General features: G+C 42.3%; 1 protein-coding gene across 1 annotated transcript in view; it reads left to right on the forward strand.

Annotated features, from left to right (window-relative positions):
* LOC126106723 (insulin-like peptide receptor) overlaps positions 1 to 15,487 on the forward strand; it is a 197,825-nt gene that overhangs the window by 138,265 nt on the left and 44,073 nt on the right. Inside the window, exons 9-11 of the mRNA XM_049913103.1 lie at positions 358 to 558; positions 4,721 to 5,134; positions 14,072 to 14,275. Coding sequence (XP_049769060.1) covers positions 358 to 558; positions 4,721 to 5,134; positions 14,072 to 14,275 — 819 coding nt within the window. The remainder of the gene's footprint in view (positions 1 to 357; positions 559 to 4,720; positions 5,135 to 14,071; positions 14,276 to 15,487) is intronic.

The following is a 15,487-nucleotide window of genomic DNA, read 5'->3' on the forward strand; positions in this document are numbered from 1 at the left end:
ACTCCAAGATACTGTGGATGTTTGTTATAGACCAGACAGTTACCCTCAAAATATATGTCCAATTCCCGGTTGGCTAGGATCTTACCCTGATGAAGGCAAGTATATGCAGTTTTGTTGTGGTTCAGTTGATGTCCCCATATGCGAAACTATTGTCCCATTATACTTAGGTCTTTTCTTAGCATATTTTCAGTGACGTCCATTTATTCATAATACTTCATGGTCTCCTCTTGTAAGTCTCAGTGTACCCCAGGTAGCCTCTTTGCCGTGACTCACATTTTACCTGACGATATACTCAACCTGTGCCCAACACCTCGAACCATCACACAGCAAGTGTTATACTTAGTCACTGCGCGACAGGGGCGACATCCTGGAGTACGTGGTGCGCGTGCGTGCGCTGCCGGAAGGCGACCTGTGGGGGCGGGACTACTGCGTGCGTCCGCCACAGCCCAGCCTTGACGACCACAACATCGACGATGGCGGCGACGAGACGACCACCGCTGTGGCTGCCTCGACAGCCACCGAGCCGACGCGACGTGAGGATGGTCGCCGCTGCTGCAGGTCTGTCTGTCTGGTGACTCCTTCCTTTCCTCTGTTCCACTTGCTCCCTATTATCCCCTCCCCCTCTTCCTCTTTTCTACCACTTCCTTCACCAACACCTCCTCTCTCCCTACTCCTTCTTTCTCAAGTACCCTGGTTTGTCTTCTGTTTGTACCTCTTTTCCCTCTCTTTCTTACTTACCATTTTCCGATGGAGTCCCTCCTTTGACCATTCTCATTTCTTTGTCTTCTTTTTTTCCTCCCATTTTCCAGTTTCCTCTACTCCCCTTCTTATACAGCAATCCCTTCTTTCCATTCATCCCAACCACAGCAGCACCTCTGCTATTTGTCTCCGTATTGACTCAGTTTGTTCCCTTTGTTGTCTTCCAATCCTCTACACCTCTTTTTCTCCACTTTGTCCCTCTCCACTACATTACCCTTCTGCTTCATCTTCCTCATACTTCTGCTTTTCGCTTCTAGTATAGTATTTTCTTTCTTAGTCCATCTATTGCTTCTCCCTTTTTCTTCTGTCTTCTTATTCTCTCCTCTTCCTTTTTCTCCTCCATCTTTTTTGATTTATAATGTCTATTTTGTTTTCTTTTCTCTCATACCTTTCTCTCACTTCACTTCTTTCTGCTTGTGATTATCGTATTTATTACAATAATTATCATATCATAGTATTCATTTTCGTCTTACCGTTCCTGCACTGAGCGAGACAGCACAGTGGTGACCAGACTGAATTCACATTATGGAGGATGATGGTTCAAATCCCCATCTGGCCGTCCTCATTTAGGTTTTCCATGATTTCCCTAATTCGTTTAAGGCACATGGCGCGACGGTTCCTTTGAAAGGGCATGGGTGATTTCATTCCCAAACTATCCTTAGTCTGAGCTTTTCCTGCTCCTACTTCGTCTCCTCCATGTTTCTTCTCCTTCTTCTTCTTCTTCTTCTTCTTCTTCTTCTGCTACTGTCTTTACTTCTCTCCTATGTCCTTTTCTTCTCTATTTCCTTGAAATCATCCTGGTACTACTCCCTCTCCATCTCTTTCTCTTCATCCTCTACGTTTTCTTCCCTTCTCATCTTAGTTGAGATTCTTCTTCTTCTACATCCCCTCTCTCATCAAAAGCTTTTCTTGCCACTTCTTCTGCTCCTCCTCCTTCCATTCATTGTGATCCTGGTTTGATCTCATCCACTGTCCTATCCACCTCATCCTTGTACTTCTCCTCTGCTGGATCAGAAGTCGTCGATTCTGATACTGAAACGTATGATTTCAAGGCTGATATGATATCTAAAACTTACAGTTATGAGAAACATTGACCATACACCTCTGAATAAATAGTAACTACACTTTATTCAAAATTTCTGTGGTATAGGAATATGTTATCACCATCTTGCGTTACAAGAAATTGCCCGCGTCAGTGAGTGTACTGCCAATATTTCTGTTCGCCATACAAATGATCTTTAATCACTGGCAGTTCTGATAGTTTTTCCGTAACGAAAAGCCACAACTGGCTTTACTCATGCTCACAGAGATGCCTGAAGAGGCTGTTGAAGGAGAAACAGCCGCTTCAGTATCGTAAGGCAAATTAAGAGATTGACACAGCTCCACTCAACAGCCACTACTGTTTGCCGTGGAGATGAAACATTGTGGAATGATGTACCATATGTCACCTGAGTTCATTTTGAGTCAATGCCCATTTGGGCTACAGTTGTTGTTGTTGTTGTTGTTGTTGCCAGAGCTGACATCTCTGCATACTAAATTTTCAACTGCACTACACGTCGCGAGTGGAGGCCCACAATGAGTGGGCACTGCAGCCTGGCATCTCGCGTCACCATCAGGTAGGGGTGCAGTGATTACAACCAGCTTTCCAGCTTTTTGTGTAGCATCATACCTCTACAGTGCAATGGTTGAGCTGTTTAGTTTTTGCATGATAAGCAGGTGTAAGTTCATATCATGTGCTGTGGGTCTGCGACTACTCAAATGAAGCTTGGAAAATAAGTACAGATTGACATTTATTAAAACATTACTCTTTCATTTATGTAGTATTTTATCAAATTCATTATAACAGAATCTTCATAGGAAAGATATATCATTAAGTTCCAGAGCAGGAACAGTTTATGAGCAAGTAGCCATTGCAGAAAATCGAAGTCCATGATGCTTCAACTCCACTTAAAATCAAAAGCAACATCACATGGGTTTCCTAACACTTACCTATTTCCAGACACATAAGTTATCACATATTTCACAGTGATAACAACCCCGTAATACTAACAGGACATATATGGATCTAAGACGAGTTCAGCTCAGAATTATTCAAACACTGGTATTAGTATGAACTCCCAGCTCCTGCTGCCCAGCAAGATACAGAAAAATCCATGTGAGGTCTGATGACCCAGTTAGCTCTCCACAATTAGGTGAAAATGATTTGATAGCAAAAATGCATTATAACCCAGTCCACATATCACCATACCATTACTCATAACACAGTATAAACCCTAACCCAATAGGCAAGCAACCACCGATAACGTCTGTTCTGTCACATGAGTTCTATATTTTTAGGGGACCACAAGGCAAAGACCAGCTATACTGTCCATGAGTTTTTGGCGAAACACAGTGACAACAAGCAGTGAATGACATCGGTTCAGAGCAGCCAATTCCCTTCCATACAGAATTACTCAGAGGCCTACCACATAACAATCTCTCGATTCAGCACATGAGTATGACAGACAAGTAAGTTGCTCCCATCTACCAAGTTCCAAGAAAAGAAACACACCATGGTGTCCATGCTATACAGGCCTCATTTCTCTCTGAAGTCAGTGGTTGAAAGCCTCCACAGACTTAACCACAGTAAACACTGCAGGTTACAGTACAGTCACAGAGCACAGATTGCTATAGCCCCGCTTGTTGCACACACGTTTCATTACGTACTGTCCTATATACATCCCACAGCTGCTTCTTATCACTCTGTGGACCCTCACGTAACAACCGTCCCCACTGCCACCGCCGTCCTCCCAGCGATCTACATCTACATCCGTACTCCGCAAGCCACCTGGCAGTGTGTGGCAGAGGGTACCTTGAGTACCTCTATCGGTTCTCCCTTCTATTCGAGTCTCGTATTGTTCGTGGAAAGAAAGATTGTCGGTATGCTTCTGTGTGGGCTCTAATCTCTCTGCTTTTATCCTCATGGTCTCTTCACGAGATATATGTAGGAGGGAGCAATATACTGCTTGACTCCTCGGTGAAGGTATGTTCTCGAAGCTTCAACAAAAGCCCGTACCGAGCTACTGAGTGTGTCTTCTGCAGAGTCTTCCACTGGAGTTTATCTATCATCTCCGTAACGCTTTCGCGATTACTAAATGATCCTGTAACGAAGCGCGCTGCTCTCCGTTGGATCTTCTCTATATCTTCTATCAACCCTATCTGGTATGGATCCCACACTGCTGAGCACTATTCAAGTAGTGGGCGAACAAGCGTACTGTAACCTACTTCCTTTGTTTTCGGATTGCATTTCCTTAGGATTCTTCCAATGAATCTCAGTCTAGCATCTGCTTTACCAACGATTAACTTTATATGATCATTCCATTTTAAATCACTCCTAATGTGTACTCCCAGATAATTTATGGAATTAACTGCTTCCAGTTGCTGACCTGGTATTTTGTAGCTAAATGATAAGGGATCTATCTTTCTATGTCGATGTGCGACATGCAGCCCATTGCCAGCCACAAACCTATTGATAGGCAAAGATGTGCCAACTTCCAAAGCAGTACACTGCTACTACACTGTATTTACCTTCATATTATCCCCAAATCACCTTCCATGGTAATGAAGCATTCTTCTTACTCTACTGTATTAGCATAGTAAGTAAAATATTGTTACTTGTAGAGAGCGAGGTGGTGCAATGGTTAGCACACTGGACTCACATTCGGGAGGATGATGGTTCAAACCTGCGTCTGATCATCCTGATTTACCTTTCCCATGGTTTCCCTAAATCGCTTCAGGCAAATGCTTTGAAAGGGTGGCCTCCTTCCCCATCCTTCCCTAATCCGATTGGACTGATGACCTCTCTGTTTCATCCTCTTCCCTAAATCACCCAACCAACCACTGTCAATTGTGTTCTTCTCAGCACAGCAGTTTTGCTGGCCAGAGGTGTACACTAGTGACGCCACCGATTCCCCGCCCACAGCTGCGAGACCCCGCGACGGCGCTGCAGCCTGGACCTGTACTCGCGGTACTCGCAGAGCCGCCTGCTGGACTGGCACGGAGAACCCGACGACCTGGACGACCTGGACAGCCCGGCCGAGGCCGACGGGGCGAGCTGCCTGTCCGCGGGCTTCCACTGGCTGCTGCACGGCGACCTGCTGCCGCGCGCCGCCGCCACGGAGCTGGCGGACGTCGCTGCGGGCGACGCGGGCGCCCGAATCGTGGATACCGATGCGGACGTGGGCCCCGCCGCGGACGACACGGAGGCGGTGCGGGTGCCCGCGGGCAACTTGAGCGCGGAGCTGCACGGCCTGTCCCACTACTCGCGCTACGTGGCCCGCGTGGAGGCCTGCAACGACGGCGGCCGCTGCAGCCCGGCTGCGCTCATCACCTTCAGGTGAAAAGCTGCAGCGGCCCGCATGTGCTTTTTGTGCAGCGTCTTCCCAAAACACCACAGTGGCTAAGCTCTCTAGATATAACGTGATAAACACAAGTAAGCTTATAGCAGTACACTGCTACTACGCTGCTGTTACCTTAAGATTTAACAGGGATAAACTCAAAGGATTTCAGCACTTGTTTTATCTTATATAAAATACTATCTTAGCACCCACTGCTTCTCACGTGTAGACCTGTCGTCTGCACACATTGTTTTGTCTTTAATCAAATTTTTATATGTGATCAAGTTGCAATGCCTTCTAAACTTTTCACTCTAATTAAGGCCATAGAAGCATGACCTTCTGCAGATGCACTTCTGAAGAGCGATTCTGGTAGCGTCGACACTTCCATGGAAACTTTCATTCCCAACACATATTTCTCTATATGTAACTGAGAAGTGAAATATCAGTTTTCTTAAATTCAGGATTAAACTTTTTTTTACAGAACTAAATACTTTCTTCTTAGGGGCGACTTGCCAAAAACAGTAAAACAGGTATTTTTTTATATCTCACCAAGAAGTCAATTTCAGATTTTCATAGATTTAGCTTCAAAAATGCTTTGATAATTAATTAATTTCATAAAACTTAACATTCCCTATTTCACTCTCTAAGACGCTCAGATTTCGACAAATACTTGAACACTTTATTTCTGACCAGTAAGGCAAATACCACTTTTCATGGATGTAGCTTTAAAAATGCTTTAGTTGTTCTTTAATAATGATTTTTTTAAATTCATCGACTATTTGCCCCACTTAGTGGTTGAATTTCCAAAAATTCTAAAATACGTGTTTCTTTCTTATTTCTGAATGAGAAATGACGTATCAATTTTCGTAATTCTAGCTTCAAAACTGCCTCAATTGCGACATATTTTCAAAGTGAAGGAGTCCATTTTATAGATTTTTCAGAAGAGCTATTTTAAAGTTTAAAACGTTACAGTTTCATTGGTTATCGAAACATACTTTTGCAATTTATACAGTACATTTGACAGCCTTTTCTGTAATACTCCCTAAAACTGGAAAAAGTGTTATTAAAAATTGGACCCTGTATGTCTTTTATCTGAATGTCTATTTTTTAATTTATTTGTATAACGCACTAATTAGATTGTAAAAATCAGAATGTAATGTGATATTGGGATGATACTTCACTATAAAACTTCCCTGCAACTCCCTTGACCCTTGACTCATCTTTGAGTCTAGTCATTATCGTACAGGATGTTCATGACTAATCAGGTTTTATAAACAAAACTGTTTACCAATATTCTGTTTTTATTTTACTAAACTCATGTAAATTATAATGATTAATGACCCTATGTCTGAACTTTTGTATCTTTAAATCACCTGGTATACAACTACCAACAATTATTCAATAAATGGTTACAACACATACATTAAAAATATAGTTAATAGGACGTAATTTCAGGCATCAGCATAAATCACAGTTTTTATAACCCACAGTCTTCATTTCTCACTTTTTACTTATTACAAACAAATAACATAAAACGTTTTAGTAAATTCACTGCCGGAAAGGAATATTTGTTTAGTCTCTTCAGCCCCTGGGTCACAGAACACCTTCAGTTCTTGCAGATCACGATATTTTTCCTAGGTGATAGGTAGCAGTCCTGAAACATTGGACATGCGACCTCGTATTAGCATGGTACCTCAATAGGTTTGTTATAATAAAGTAGGACATGCTATTTCACACACTGTTATGATCTAGTTTCATTTAATTACTGTGACTAAAGTCTTTACCAGCCTACCTTCGTAACAGGGTGAAGGGAATAAAAACTCTCCTTCTGCAAGTTCTGGTTCCTCTTCCATTCGTCCAGCAGGAGCAGTAATAACTGATGTGATCCAAGATCCGTTGTGTCACGATCTATGATAAGCCTTGGATGGTGACATTCTGTCTTCATCTCCTTAATAATTTGCGATGGGAATGGACATTTTGGTCGAAATATGGGTTGCAAGAAATAGTCCGGTCACGTATCATTGCGGAATCAACTTCAACAACCTGAAAAGGATTGAGTTTTGGACGCGCTTTAATTATCTCTGTCCAGTCCTTTGGGAGCTCAGCTTTTGTTTTACGTCTGATGAGGCCCATGTCTTTATCACTTTCCAGGTATGATGTCCTCTTACTGGTAATGCTACGTGAATTGATTCAAATCGCTTTGCATAATGGAGAAGCTAATGGATGAACTTGAAGAGGGTGTAGTTTTTGTTTTGACCACCACATGAGCCATAGAAGATTTCCAAATTTTTAACCTCAGGATCCAGAAAGGAAGCAACATAATGATGCAGGAAAGAAACTACTTCATTTGAGCCTTTCTTCCCTATAGTTTCAGGATAAACATGAAACACTGCATTACTGTCTGATAGTCGATGTATGTCAAATAGACATAGAGAAAGCGGTCGCTTACATTAGACAATGTTGGTGCTGATGTTTGGGCATGGATGATTTCGTTGGAAATCCATACATATCGATTCTGTGTTTGTAAACTTTCTGCTTCTCTGCCGAGATTGTCTTTAATTCTGATAGAATGCATCAGCTTTTCCGCGGTGCAGTTCATATTCAATATCCTCTCTCTTAGTATTACTTTGAACGTCTGATCTTTCCTTTCCATCTGTCGCATGTGTGAGTTGTGCCTCTAGAGCATTGAGAGTTACAGAAAACTTATCACACGTACTGCATGTATCACTTCGAGGGAAACCGAATGAGCTGGCCGGAGTGGCCGAGCGGTTCTAGGCGCTACAGTCTGGAACCACGCGACTGTTACGGTCGCAGGTTCGAATCCTTCCTCGGGCATGGATGTGTGTGACGTCCTTAGGTTAGTTAGGTTTAAGTAGTTCTAAGTTCTAGGGGACTGATGACCTCAGAAGTTAAGTCCCATAGTGCTCAGAGCCATTTGAAACCGAATGAGATATTAAATTTTGTATTAAATATTTTACGATAAGTTTCATATCATACGGAACACGTAGAATGTGTCTTTTGAGACATCTTGAACAACTTCTTGATTGTGAGTTCTTCAGGCAAATACAGTTTCTGTGTTTCATTTATGTTGTAATGACTGTACCGTCCTTTAAATGGTTTGATGTGAGCGCAGGCGTTTTGCTCTGTTTCTGTTGAAAGTTTATGAAATTGGTTTCCGTGTTTCCCTCGTTTATTAACTGGCCCATGGCTTCATTTCTTAAGGAAGTCCTGATAGTTTCTAATCTTTTCTTTGAAATATCATCCAGTGATATAAAGGCCTTTTGACCAACAGACATTTCTGTCACAGTATTGTCTCTCATTATTCTGACCTTATAATTAAATGTATAATTACGCAAAGCAGCTGCTGTCTCATCTCTGTAGGGCCTTTGGCGTTGTACATTGTCAACAGAAATCAGTCCTGTCAGGTGACAACTTTGCTCATTTCACTCCTTCAGCAAACTGAAATTAGATATTAATGTAGACTTCTCTCCACCAGTTAGCAAATCAGTACAACTGTTCTTTCAGTTACAATGCTCTCCTACTTCATGTGAGATTGTTCTTAGCTTTTTATATACTTCAGATTGTCTACCATAGCTCTGTCTTTTTCTGGACTTACCACTGTAGCTTGGCTCTGGATATTCCATCGCCAGTTGAAACACCGACCTCAGTTGGATTTTACAAGAAATTCAATTCTATCTGCCACACCACAGAGCGCTGAAGCGATTATCAAGGCTGCTCTACGTTAGCACAAATCACGGCACGAAATTCAGTTCCACCATAGCACAAAGCAAAGAAGCTAATGTCAAATCTGCTTCATCTTAGCTTCGACAATACATAAAACAGATCAACAACGATATTGCATTTAACAATGTCAACAATGAGACTTCCATAAAAGCTGACAAAAAAATCAATACAGCTCAGAAATCCGCACCTGATGGACTTCACCCTTTCTGTCCGAGTATTGGACGGACTTGAACCGTTTTCTCCGTGTATACCATATTTTAATCTGGCTGCAACTCCGTGACTGTAACCATCACGTCCATTTAAGTTCACCCAACTAAAAATACATCTGATGAACTTCATAAAGATTCCACTAACCCATTTTCGTGAGATTTGGACTTAACCCCTTCTTTCCGTGTAGTGTTCACATTTTTTTCAGCCGAAAATGGCCGACAAAAAAAATGTGTTTCATTACTTATTGAAGGCCACTCGTCTGATATACCATACTCGCGCAAGTTCTTGTATATTCCTGGCCTCCTTAGGCTGAAGTCGTCTTGTAGAAGACCCAGCATGATTTGCGTTGAAGCTTTAGGGCGGGAGAGGCATTTTATTCACTGTTTCTTGAAGAGACTACCGACCTGGCACGACACACAGAATAACGCAAGAAAACCATCCCAGTGGAGTTGTCCATCTATTCTGGTTCTTCTTGATTTTTAACACATGCTGGCAGAAATGCAAGACCAATATGCTTATCGGATCACCTGTTTTGGACAAAGACAGGGTGTAGATGACTAAACTCTTCTGACAAGCTCTCTGGATCTCAGATAACTCTAGCCCTAAGGGTGAGAGTCCATAATACACCACTGCATTTGGGTGCATGATGGGTGCCAGCTGGCTTGTGTTGCTTTACAAAACACACTGTCACACAAGGTACCATCTTCTTTATTACAAACCATTAGATCCAGAAACGGGAAATCTTTAAATGTTCTAAAACTGACGGAAGCGTTGCAGACCCATGCTGCCCAATGTAGGCATTCGACAGAGGTACTCTATCGAAGAACATTTAGGTTTGGAAACCGCCGATTGAACTACTTGGTCCTCAAAGTCTTCCATAGAAAGGTTAGTTACTTAAGGAGACAGTGGACTACCCAAAACAACACCGTCAGTTTATTCTAAACGTTGGTTGTTGAATAAAGAATGAGTCAAGGTAAGCGCCTGTTCTAAAAGATGTCAGGTGTCCTCTTCCAGCTTAGCTCCTGTGAGTTCCCTGAATCGATCAGTGACTCTCTGGTGGACAGAGACCACATCAAAAGTCACTAATACGTAAGTTCGTTAAATGCGCGATTTCTTGAGTTCCGTGCAGTATTTTCTGAATTTCGAATATGATGGTGGCACAAGGCTTGAAATAGAAGCCAAATGTTTCGCTATGTGGTATGTTGGCGCTCCAAGATTTTTAGACGTGGTGTCAAAAATTATGATTCTTTGCTACTTTGAGAAAAACATACAGGACCACAATTGATGAAACCGAGAAAACTCGATCTTCGAAATTTGATGTCCGCAATGAATTCAGTGTAGTATCAAAAAACCATCCAGTGCGCAATAACCAGTCAAGAGCTCATTGCCACGAGATGGTCCAGTCACATGAGTGACATTGGTAAATGCGTGTTATCCACACACTGGACTGAGAATCTGCCACATGACAAATATGTGGTGTCATCAAGATTCCACACCTATGCTTCCCATTCCCCAGTTGTTCCACGTTCGTTGACACAGTGTGAGGAATTCCTAGCGCTACTGAAATGTCGCACATAGGATTTCCCTTTCATAGTTGTTCTGTGTGAGCTGACACAGCAAGAGTAATTCTCTGAGTCATCTAGAGGTTGCCCAGGAAATAGGAACAAGTGTTAAAGTGATACAGAAAATACAAAATTGATTGAAAATGTAATATTTTTAACAAACACATTAAGTAATTTCTGGCACCATGTATGAAAACTTATATCCTCTATTTAATCACGCCGGACCATACGTCAATGAGCAATGCGCGTTCATTAAATTTCTTGATGACGCTTTCACAAATATCTGGCGGGATGGCGCTAATAACCATTTCAATTTCATCCTACAATCGGTGTTGTGGTTTGTTCAAGTACACTTTTGATTTTACAAATCCCCCCCCTCGAAAAAGTCACAAGGCCTAAGATCTCATGATCTGGCAGTCAATTCCTCGTTACCAAGAAAAGAGACAATTTTTTGAGCAAACATTTCATTGGGCAGAGTAATCGTTTAACGGAATGTGTGACATGATGCACCATCTCGCTGAAACCAAAATCATCATTTTCATCAATAAGATGGAAAAACCATTCAGAACGGTAACGATCGCTCCCACAGTGACGGCAGCTCCATCATCGTTCTCAAAGAAGTGCTGGTCGATCACTGCTCCTGCCCGGAATTCACACCACACAGTCGTGCGTTGTGGATGCATCTCATCTTCCACAGTCACTCGCAGATATTCGTAACCCCAAATTCTGGAGTTCTGTTTATCGACGTACCCATTTGAGATGTCTGTTTCCATGATCTGCAGGCTTCAACTCCTGTGTAAGTCGAATCTTGTACGCTTGCATTTTCAGATATTTTGAAAGTACTTCATGTAGTGAAGTTGGTGATAAATTCAGCTGAGCTCGTCGGAGAACCGATTTCCTGGGGCATACGGTCACATTGTCATGCACGACAGCAATGCTTTCTTGTGTTGGAACACAACACGGTCGTCCTGTTTTCTTAACGTCTGAAACAGAAACCGTGTTCTCAAACTTCCGGATCAACTTCTGAACTAATGTTTCGGTTGGAGTTCCATTACTCCCGAGCGTCACACGCAATTCACGAACGGTTGCCGTTGGTCCTTCACTGTTTGTCTATCACTTTATAACACTCCCCGTCTGCTACTACCGTACCATAACCTCAATGCCAGAAGCAGGTTGTAACATAAAACAATTTTGTAAAAGAAACTATGGCACAAAGCAACAGAGCAGTGTTACCCTCTGAGAGGAATTTTGTTAGTTTGACCGTGTTGTTCCTAACGGAGGTGGCTTATCGGAAATGAAAGTCAGAATTACGTAAATATTTGTATAGTACCAAACAAAATTTTGCCTAGCTATACTGTTTATAAAATAAGGGAAACGGTCGCCAGCCTAATTAGGCAAGAGAAAGATTAATGTTCTCGTTTATAAAAGTAGGTATAAGTAACTATAATGGACAAACAACCTAGACTTAGCCACACGCGAGTGCAATGAACTCTGACACACATATGTTTTAAGATTGAAGCTAACAGTTAGAGCAGCATGAACTATTTTCAGAATTATAACAGATACCGAAACACACTATTACTTTCAGGGTTTACACAAAGTGAATGGTCTTTATAACATTATTATTAATGTGCACTTCTAATACACAAGAGAGACAAACACTTGGCAAACATGAGAATGTAACGTTTCACAACTACAGCTTTCTCACTTTTACTACTACGAAACACAATGTTGACAAAATTGCAAGAAACTGACTCTCCTTTTAGAATTTACTACAGGCAACAATGTGTTCATTTACTTTACTTAAGGACTTTTAATTTTACCGTTAGCAACAGTACTTTGATAAGCAGTTTTACTAGGAAAATTGTTTTCAGCAATTATCATTGACTTTAACTTTCTCTTTAATAAGTTCAAGAGGCATTATTTAACAGAGCTCTAGGCTTCAATGTACTTTCAGTAAGTACACTCGGTAATCACTTTACTTCAAACGGAGAGGACCCTGAGAGGTGTTATGATGAGGAGTAAAATCAAGGTAGGTAAATAATTTCCGATATGAATTACCTTATATTTCAGCGCACTAACAAATCCATTAGGCTGATCCTTCACTGTACATCTATATAGTATTACGTTACAGTGATTGCGCAACGTGGTGGCAACTGCATGTTGGTAGGTGGAATTGCAGGTAGAATTGCTGGACTCTGTCATTTCTTCGTGGCGATGATTCATACAAGTTCCAGAATAGTTCCAGCTATTTGTCCATCCATCCGAGGCCTTGGAAAGAAGCAGGAAAAGCCTCTCTCTGGATCATCACAATATGCACCGTTATAATGACAGTGCACAGACTCGTAGCTCGTCTCCGACTGCTTGCTCGTCTCCGACTGCTTGCTCGTCTCCGACTGCCTATCAGTTCCACCTTTTCCACCTATGCCAACCACAATTTGCGCGCGCTACACATTTCCGTTCCAGAGGGGAACCACTACACCATTTACATACAAACTAAGTAAAAGCCCTAAGTGAAGATCAGCAGTTTACATAACAGCAAACAAATACATTAAATAAAACAAAACATTTTCACATATTGACACTTCTACAAAAAAAATTATTCACACAAAATTACAATTATATACAATAAGTTCTGTGCCCTCCAAATGGGACAAAGAACTTTAAATTACATATACACTACTTTGCATAGAATCAAAACATGACTTCAAAGTTTATATAAAGAAAAGAGTACACAATTTTATGTTATCGATTTAAACACATTCACAGACGATCAACAATGTGACATTAAATAAATCAAAAGCAAAATAAATCCATACAGCATAAGAGCTGTGGTGTTACAACTTGGATATGTTGCTCAGTTCTCGTCAGCTCCATGACAAAAATAAATATCAAACAACAATGCACAGAAAATCTATCAGACTACTAATGGGAAGGATTTCAGATGACAAACACGAAAAAACCACGGCTGCCAACCGTCGCATGACAAAATGGCTCATAATTCAAATTCGTCCTTACTTCCTGGACACCCAATAGATGCCATACCTAGGCTTCTTTTTCCCAAGTCGTTGTGTGTCAGCCGACACAGTATGAGGAATTCTTGATGTCGTCGAAATGCCCGAACTAGGCTTGCCTTTCACTGATTCTTCCATGTCAGCTGACATGCAATGAGGTGTTCTCTATGTCATAGAGGTGCCACACCTAGGCTTGTCACTCCCTGGTTGTTCCATATTCGTTGAGACTGAATGAGGAATTCCCAATGCTGAGAAGCCCAACCCTAGCTTCCCATTCCCAAGTTGTTCCTGTGTCAGCTGATGCAGTATCAGGAGTTCTCGGCGTCATCGAGATGCCGAGCCCAGGCTTCCCATTCCCCAGTTGTTTTCTGACCGGTGATGCAGCGTGCTCGTTCCGTGTTTACAGGACAGCGGCACGGAGGGAAGCGGATGCCGTCGAGGACGCCCACGTGGTGTCGGCCTCGTGGGAGGAGGTGCGTCTCCAGTGGCGCGGACCGGCAGCCCCCAATGGGGCGCTGCTGGCCTACAACGTGGAGTGGGGCCGTGGGGACCGGCGTGCTGGTCACCAGTGCCAGCCTGTGAGGGTCTCCGGCAACCAGTCCGCAGCGTGGTAGGTACCCGAGCCCCGTCGCTGTGTTTGGTAATAGCAGCAAGGCTTCGTAAGATGAGTCGACCTTGAAAAAGCGCCCAACACTGTAAAATGGCGTAGAATGTTTGAAAACCTTGGGAAAGTAGGTGAAAACTTAGGGAAAGATGGTCAATATAAAATGGTTCAAATGGCTCTGAGCACTATGGGACTCAACATCTGAGGTCATCAGTCCCCTAGACTTAGAACTACTTAAACCTAACTAACCTAAGGACATCACACACATCCATGCCCGTGGCAGGATTCGAACCTGCGACCGTAGCAGCAGTGCGGTTCTTGACTGAAGCACCTAGAACCGCTTTCCCACAGCGGCCGGCATGGTCAATATACAATATGTTTGAGAATTAAAAGGTAACAATAAGAATGGAATACCTGGAGTGAAGTCCTTAGGTTAAAAATTTTTGAAAATAAGCGATACAGTCTTCTGCCCCTACGAGGGGCGTTTGAAAAGTCTGTGTAAAAATAAAAACTACTTACATGTTTGGGGTAAACTTTTTTATTTTTCGACATACTCTCCTTTTAGACTTGTACACTTCGACCAATGCTGTTCTAATTTGTTGATCCCTTCCGAATAATAGGAATTGTCCAAGTCTGCGAAATAGTTAATAGTTGCTGCAATCACCTCCTCGTTTAAATAAAATCTTTGTCCCGCCAGCCATTTCTTCAAATTGGGGAACAAATATTAGACAGAGGGAGACAAGTCTGGAGAATAGGGGGGATGTGAAACGAATTGGAATCCTGTTTCCATTCATTTTGGGACCACAACTGCTGAGGTGTGTGCTGGTGCATTCTCTTGATGGACAAGGACATTTTTGCGGTTCAATCACCGGCGTTTCTCTTGCAGCTCGGTTTTCAAACGGTCCAATAACGATGAATAATGTACACCTGTAATAGCTTTACCATTTCCCAGATACTCGATGAGGATTATCCCTTTCCAATCCCAAAAGACAGTCGCCATTACCTTTCTGGCCGAAGGAATGGTTTTCACCTTTTTTGGTGCAGCTTCTCCACTGGTAACCCATTGTTTAGTTTGTTGTTTGGTCTCAGGATTACAGTAATGTATCCATGTTTCATCCACAGTGACGAAACGACGCTTAAAGTACTGCGGATACTTCCTGAACACCTGCAAACCATCCTCGGAACACTTCACACGAATTGGTTTTTGGTCAAGCGTGA

The sequence above is a fragment of the Schistocerca cancellata genome, chromosome 10, assembly GCF_023864275.1.
Source record: "Schistocerca cancellata isolate TAMUIC-IGC-003103 chromosome 10, iqSchCanc2.1, whole genome shotgun sequence".
Taxonomy (NCBI): domain Eukaryota; kingdom Metazoa; phylum Arthropoda; class Insecta; order Orthoptera; family Acrididae; genus Schistocerca; species Schistocerca cancellata.